The following is a 7,977-nucleotide window of genomic DNA, read 5'->3' on the forward strand; positions in this document are numbered from 1 at the left end:
CTTCTCATCCCAGATAAATTTACTATTCTATAGGAAGTTCCCAGTTTGTGAATCATTCCTTTAAGAAGAAATCATAAATAGTGGAAATATAATTTTGGAATACCTGATGTTTGGTTTGTTTGCTTAAGTGGTTAGAAATTTCAGGGATGCAGAATTTAGCTAGCAAAAGGAAGAACTTTCTAATTGGCAGTGTGGTCCAGTAATGAATGCTCTCAGGAGGTCATCATTGCTCCATCTCTGGACCACCCTGCCAATTAGCAAATTCTAATAGAGGGCTGGCTAAGTTTACCTGTCAGGGAGACTGTTCAGATAAATTCTGACCCGGAATGAAGAGGGAGGAGAGCTGCACTAGCTGACTCTGAGGTTCCTTCTCATTCTGAATGTTTATAATCCTAAAATTTACATACAAGGCATACTGAGAGAGAGACCAATGCTGCTTTTGTAGTCTATTCAGGAGATAAGGTATAAAGGTTGGGTTTTATTTTTTCCTCTTTAAGAGAAAGTTGTAGATTTTGTATAAGACCACAGTAAAAAGTCTGACATTTCTACTTTGTGAGTCTGGGCTGAAGCTGAAATTTGATTTTGAAATATGAAAGTAAACTGTAACTACCTTAATTTAAGCCTGTAGGATTTACGTTTATATATAACCTTTAAATTTCTCCCAAATTTTCACCCTGGAGAAAAGAAGAAATTACAGTAATCTTACTTAAGGCTAGAAATCTAGACAGACACTCATTCTAGGTTAATGGATAACTGACACTGCTTTGCCTGGGCTTCTAGCAGTTTCCATCCCCTCTGACTGATGTGAACTCTCACACCCAAGGACATGGTTACGAGTCTCTCATGTTAAATTGAGTGCTTTTGTAGTCCAAACTCAATAACAAAAACACTTTAGAAAACATTTTCTTCATGATATTTTTAAGAGTGCTATTTTTTTTGAAACACCATCCTTTCACAGTTCAAAGCTGCTTCTTAATGTTGTTATTGTTCATGGTAAACCCATTTCAATTCTCTGAAAGCTACTCTGCAATGTTTTTCTATTTGTGCTGTTGCCTCTCAAGCTGACATATGACTTTCCCTGTATACCCTCCACTACCACCAACCAATCCATCCACTTCCTGCCCCAAGGAGACAAATTGTGGAAACAAATTAGAAGCACACAATGTCAACATGAGAAGCGTCCATAGATTTCATCTAATCTAATTCAAGCCTTTGCGCCTCTCCTCTTTTAAGGAAGAAGCAACTGAGGGATGGCTAGGGAGGGTCATAAAGCAAGTAATGACAAAATTAAGCTAGGATACAAATCTTTTACCTGCTTATCTAGTACTTTTACCACTGCCCCATGCACCGACTGGAGGTGAGTTGGGGTAGGGGCTCTGAAAGGTTTCAGAGAGGTGGTTACAGCTCTCACTGTGGTGACTGACAACTGACCCAATGGACAGGCAGTTTCCTTTTAAGTGACTTGGTAGAAGGCCTGACATCATCTTGCAATTGAATGAGGGGCTAAGAACCCTGCTGAAATATATACATATAGAGAGAGCCGGGTGACATCTCATATGTACATATTGGCAGGTAGAGATGGAGAGATCAACCTGAGAACAAGGTCCTGCTGGAATGAGAAAGCATGGCAAAGATGAGAGGTTTGGAAAGGGGCCACAGGAGCATTAGAGTCAATGAGACTGAAGGTCCACATTAGAGACTGGAACAACTGAGGCACAAATGGTGAATGCTACCATCTGAGATTCCTCAGATACATTGAGGACATTCTGAATGTGAAGGGGGTTGTTGGAACTTGGAGGCAAAAGAGGCTGCTTTGCTTTTTAATTTTTACAGGCTGTCCTGAAGCTCACATTTGGGTGTTGACTGGCCTTTCTGAAACGGAGATGAAACTTGTCTACCTACCTCTAAGAGTTGTAGGAATTTAATGAGACCTCACCCGTGGCGGGACTTTGTAACTCCAAAGTCTCTACAGATTGTACAGATATTGTCTATTATTCTTTCTCTTGATTGTGGCTAAGAACTAAGGAATCCAGAGCCAAAATATGATGGAGTAAATTGAACATGCATTCATTCACTCATTCATTGAACATTTATGAAGAGCTTACTAAATGTCCTAAAACAATGCAACCCCTAGATGAATACCACACCTACTTTCAAAGAGCACCAGTCTGTGGCAAAGAAGAGATGAAAATAATTATAACACTTGCATGAAACTTGCTATGGTAGAAACACAGGGGCCTGTGGAGGCTCAGAGGAAGGACACAAAACCAACTTGGGTGAGTGGAGGAAGTAGCATGAAAAGTTAGTAGGAAATGATTCCTGAGGTGAGTAGGAGATAGGCAATGGTGGTAGAAGGTCAAGGGTAAGTGTTCCAGGCAAAGGGAGCCACATGAACAATGGCATGGGATAGGGGAAGTAGGGCTGAATGAGAGGACCTTGGAGACCCCTTCAAATGGTAAGTGTGACAGACACATTAACGAAAATGTAAATGTGTGTGTGATGTGTGTGCCTTCAGTAGACCTGCCCAGGGCTTGGTGGTAATATAGGCCTCAACATGCCTTTTTCTCCAGCCCCTCCTATGTCATTCTTGGCTTGCCCACTACCCCTGAAACACTTTTCATCTTGAAGGGCCTGGATAATTGTTGCTGAACCCTTGCATGGCCTTAAGCAAGTCCCATCCCTTCTAGAAGTCTCCAATGTCTCTTTCTGTGAAATATGGGGGTCTGATTAGCTGGTCACTGAGGTCCCTTCTAGGACTGACCCTGACTTGTGAGCTTCCTACACTGCAGTGATTCACTGTTTGCCTCTGACTCTCCCCCACACTCTGGGAATGGAGCTTAGGTCTCCTGACTTTCAGCTTAGGGTTCTTTTCTTTCCACCACATTGGCTGTTTTACTGTATCATAAGAGTTAAAGGAGAAACATCCTGTTCCTCAGAGAACTGAGTCTAGCTGAGAGCTAAGAAGGCACCAAAGCTTGAACACCATGGTACCCCTAGTGCCTGGAACAGGGTGCGGCCCATGACATTATTTGTAGTGTTTAGTGCCAAAATGAAAGAAATCTTGATTGTAAAACCTCAAAACTGGAGAGAACCTCATAGATCTCTTTGTATGGGCTGTTCCCTCTGCCTGAAAACCTTCCCTTCAGCACCCACTTCCTGTGGCCAGCAGCAGGGCTAAGACTTGATACTAGACAGGAGAGCTTCTCTCCCTGTGGGTAAGACTTTATGGTCAAAATCCTCCAGACTTTGCCCTTTTCCCTCTCCACAAAGCCCAACTTCAAAGCCTGATTTCCTGTTAAAAAACTGTCTTTGGTTTCTCGGAAGCAGCACATGAAACCAGGTGCCAGCGGTTTATTTCAGAGGAGATCCCAGGAAACACCTCCAAGGAAATGGGGAAATGAGACAGGGAAGGGAAGGGAGCTATGCAGGGTGTGTTAATGGACATATTAACACGGTGGGTAGCTGCGCCTCATTGTCCCTCTGAAAGATATTTTAGAGCAAGGTTCCAAGTTGTCCCACTTCAGGGCAAGGGGCTGACAGTGCTTATCCTCAAACTCTTTTTTGTCGCTGGTTCAGGGCTGCTCCCAGGTGTGTTAACTCCAAGCACTTCTAGCTTGTTGTATGCAGGGGACCGAACATTTTTCTACAGTCAGAGAAAGCCCTCAGCAGAGAGGTGAAGGGGCTTTCAGCAGGAAGTCACAGTAAACAGCACTGCTGAGACCTAGGGGATGTGGGCAAGGACACCGACAGCCTCTGCCCCAGTGGTGCAATGCCCATTATTTTCAGTCCCTGGTCAGTAATCTTCACTGCTCTGCCTTAGAGGCAAGAGGCTAAATACAGACAGGATTTATAAGGGGAAATTAAATATGCAGGGTTGACATTTGCAAATGAATAAATAGTATCCCTATTTTATGGGAATTCATTGTGCACTTTTGTACCTTAACCCTTTAGCACATGCTGCCTCACTACCTTGTATGACTTTTTCTAGAAAACTCCAATTCATTCTTCCTTCAAACTCTAGCTCCATTATGCACTTTTATGTTATGCCCTTTCCTGATTGCCCTGATAGAACTAATTCCTCCCTGCTCTTTTCTCTGACAGCATTTTCTGCTAGATCTAAAATAACATTGCTATGTAGTGTCATGCCTCCTTATGTGTTCATCTTGCCTGCTACTAATAGCAGTAATAATGTTGTGGGACGTTTTCCTTAATTTAGCTAAGAGCCAGTTCCTTATCACATGGCCATGAAAAGTTAGGCTCGCAGATGATTTGAAGGGTGAGAATAATGGGATTTATTGGGCAAAAAGGAAAAAAGGGGGAACAGGAACTCACTTCAAGGCCAGAGTTCCTGCTAGTGTAGGATTCCCACCTCACAGATTGAATTCCAGGTTCCACCCAAGGAGAGGAGAGGCCAGGCTCCCCCCTGCTGCAAATGGCACGAACGTCTGTGGCTCCATCCCAGTGTGCACTCCTCTCAGTGCATAGGCCAGTTGGAGTTTTGCCAGGGAGCCCTTCCCACCTGGCTGTCTCAGTAATAGCTAACATTTATTAAGTACTTTAGTTATGTGCGAGGCACTATTTTAAATACTTTATTTGAATTAACTAATTTAATCTTCTCATCAACCCAATGAAGTAGCTGCTATTACTGTCTCCATTTTGTGGATGAGAAAAGATAGAGAAGTTAAACAACTTTTCCAATATCTTGTCATTAGAAAATGACAGCATGAGGAATTGGTTCTAGAAGATCAGTCTTTCAAGCCCCTGCAGTCTTCTTAACCACTGCACATAACAGCCTGTCTTTGGCTGTAGTACAGGGGCACAAGGACAAAACCCTGGGATATATTTCTAGCAATTTTCATAGGATCTCATGCCAAGCTGGAAAACACCATCTATGGAGAGTCTTAAATAGAACAATACTTGCATTTTAGAAAAATCATTCTTGCTATAGTGCATAGGATGAATTGCAAGAAGAGAGACTGGGAAGAGAGATAAGAGTCAAAGGGCTGTTGAAATGATCCAGGTAAGAGATGAAGTCCCAAGTTTAGCATGGACCTTCCTTCCTGAGCTATCACCTGCTTACCTCCCAGTCACTGCACCACCCATTCCCCAACATGCAGGCCTAACACTCATGGATGTGCAGGTGGTGCCCTACACAAATACACCTGGCCAATAGGGGCATGTGGGAGCTGAAGTGAGCGTGGGCTCTGGCTGCCACCTGTCACCCTATAGTGAGGATCTGTATCTGCCAAGAAGAAAGGCATCTTTTGCTCACTTTCACAATGAAGCATAAGGACTAGCAGTGGTCCTGTCCACATGTATCTTCCACTCCCGACATTTAAAACTATTTTTGTTCCTAGTTATATCATAATTTTTCCCACCTCTGTGTTTTTTAATCTTTGGTTTCCTCTGCTAGGGGTGCCCTTTCACTCACTCATTTCATTCATTTATTCTTTCACTTATTCATACAACACAGAATTTTGTACCCACCATGTGCCAGGTACCTATCTAGGTGAAGGGGATTCAGCAGGGAGCTCACAATCTAGGGGAAGAGATGCCTATTAATGAAATAATCACACAAATTAGTAGTATACACTGACATATGCTTTGAAGGCAAAGTTGGGGGATCATGAGACTGTATCTTGGGTGTTAGGGGCTCATCTTTGGGATGTAGGTGTTTGTGCTAAGATCATGACCGGGACTATATGGCTTTACTTGGATGTGACTTTTGAGCTGAGATGTGAAGAATAAGTAGGAATTAATCAGGCAAAATGGTAGGGAAGGGGAGCGGCCACCCTTCTGCAGTCCTACTGTATTCAACAGCATGTCTTGTCTTTGGGTCAGATGAGATACGTCCGGAGTTTAGTAGAGGCTCAGTACAATAACAGGACAATAAAGGAGGAGGAGGGCCAAGATTGGAGGAATGGAGAGACATCTCTCAAATCTACAGAGGGGGAGGCGCCAAGAGCCAGGCAGAAGGCAGGAAGTTGGAGATTGAGGAAGAGACCTCTGAGAAATTCTGGGAGCTGAGGAACATTTAAAAATAAGATATTCAGTATCCAATTTTAGATTGTGCTTCTGTGGTTTAAAATTCTTCTCCCCAAACCTTCAATATAATATGTCACACACAAATACTAGTGTGAAAGGTTTTGGGAGAAATCAGGGGAAAACTGAGTTCTCAGTAAGGATCAATGGGGAACAATGGAGAGGGCAGAGCCAACTAAGGTGAGAAGCAAGTGAGGTCAAAAGGTCAATGGAAACAAAAATGTGGAGGCTGCAGTGACATGAGGTATTCATCGAATCTGCTGTGTCTACACCTCAAAGACATAGAATTTTATTTGTATCCAGTTGTAATTACTGGTCAGTGTAAATGGATGAGAGTAGAGGCAGCCTTGACTGGGAGACAGAAGAAAGGCACGCCCTCACCTGGTGTCTGTCAGTAGGCTGGGGCTGTGATCCCACTCTAGGTGTCTGAGACTCAGTTACTTAAACTCCAAGTGAAGGAGACTCACCCCTAACAGCTAACACTCCAAGTCACTACCCAGCCAGCTGCAGCACAAAGTCTACCAGGACCATGGAGAACTAATTAACTCAATACACATTTATTGAACAGCTGTTATTTTCTGGGTACAAAGTCACTTGGGATATGGCCCTTGGTCCTTGCCCCCTGGAGTCTTCCATCTCAGTGTGATCAGTGCTGTGACAGAAGCAGGTCAAGGCTATGGGAGCAGGAGTGGGACCTTGACCCAGGTCTGGACGTTGCGGCAGCTTCCTGGCAAAGGGACACTTAACTGGGGTCACAGTGTATTCCAAGGTATGCGGATTCATGGCAAGCAAAGGGAGAAGGACAGAGAAGCACAGGCACAGTGGCTCCCAGGCTGTTTGTGCTGCCCGCTGTGGGGCTTACCCTTAAATACAGAGTAACATGTCTTGATTCCTTGAGGTTTTAACAAGTCATGTCTCTCCAACTGCTTCTCAAGGCCATAGAGAGTTCGTGCATATTTGGGTTAGAGAGTAGGAAGAGGCAGAATTTAAATAGTGCTTTGGATAGTCCATTGTCTAAGAGCTTTCTGCCCAAAATACCATCTGTCACCATGCTTAAAGTCCACCCTTGGCTCCCCACCCCTTTGGGGCTGACAGCCACCACTGTGGAGCCACCAATGGAAATATAGGACTCTCCTGGGTAAATTCATGCAACAAATAGATTATTGGTGAGAATAGAAAGATAGAGAGGTAGGGGAACTAGAAAGGGGAAGAGGAAGGAGGATAAGAGGGAGCAAAGGTGCTCTTGGATTTTTGCAAATTTCTTCCTGCTCCTTTTCTTGTATCCTCCACTTTTCTACTCTCAAGACACACATTCAGTAAAGGCTACTGAATACATTCAAGAAGAGGGTGGAAACAGTGTGTTTGAGGTAGGTCTGTAAGGCAATATATCAGAAAGAGTGGGGAAACCCCATGTGACACCTTCTGGGTGGTCCTGAACAAACCCAGTGCTCTCTCTGGGCTTCTGTTTCTCCACTTGTCAAGTGTGCAGGTTGAGTTGGATTCTCTTCAGGGGAGCTTGCAGTCTTGACTTCTGTGGTCTCCAGTTTAGACAGCAAAGTAAGAGGAGAGCCTGTTTCTGTGGCTGACAGGCTTGGGCTTTGTTTAATCTGTCTACACTGAAGCCAGGTCTGTGGAATCACGCAAAATAGCCCCAGAGGAAGATGTTGATGGCCAGCAAAAGGACAGCATTGATGTTGCAGACATGTCTCCAGAGTGGCTCCTCCTCAATGCTTGTCAGCTTCTGTTCTAGCGCAGCCTTCTCTGCTGGGCTCAGGGCCTGCTCCGGTGTTCCAGAGAGCCCACAGAACCAGCTCCAGAGCAACTTTCCCCAGGACCTGCTTGGGGCTGGAGGGACAAAGCCAGAAGACAAAGGAGAGCAGGAGGGGAGAGGCAAAGAAGATTGGAGAAAGGAAAGTGATAGGAGAGTAGGGGAGG

The 7,977-nt window shown here is 44.3% G+C and overlaps 1 protein-coding gene across 8 annotated transcripts in view; it reads right to left on the minus strand.

Moving 5' to 3' along the window:
- Positions 1-6,580: 6,580 nt before the first annotated feature.
- Positions 6,581-7,977, minus strand: part of SLC5A9 (solute carrier family 5 member 9) — a 25,663-nt gene continuing 24,266 nt past the window's right edge. For all 8 annotated transcript variants that reach the window (XM_001164090.6, XM_009457254.4, XM_009457243.4 and 5 more), the window contains one exon: positions 6,581-7,887. In XM_001164090.6, the coding sequence (XP_001164090.2) occupies positions 7,679-7,887 (209 nt within the window). In that variant the 3' untranslated portion in view covers positions 6,581-7,678. The remainder of the gene's footprint in view (positions 7,888-7,977) is intronic.

This window comes from Pan troglodytes, chromosome 1, assembly GCF_028858775.2.
Source record: "Pan troglodytes isolate AG18354 chromosome 1, NHGRI_mPanTro3-v2.0_pri, whole genome shotgun sequence".
Taxonomy (NCBI): domain Eukaryota; kingdom Metazoa; phylum Chordata; class Mammalia; order Primates; family Hominidae; genus Pan; species Pan troglodytes.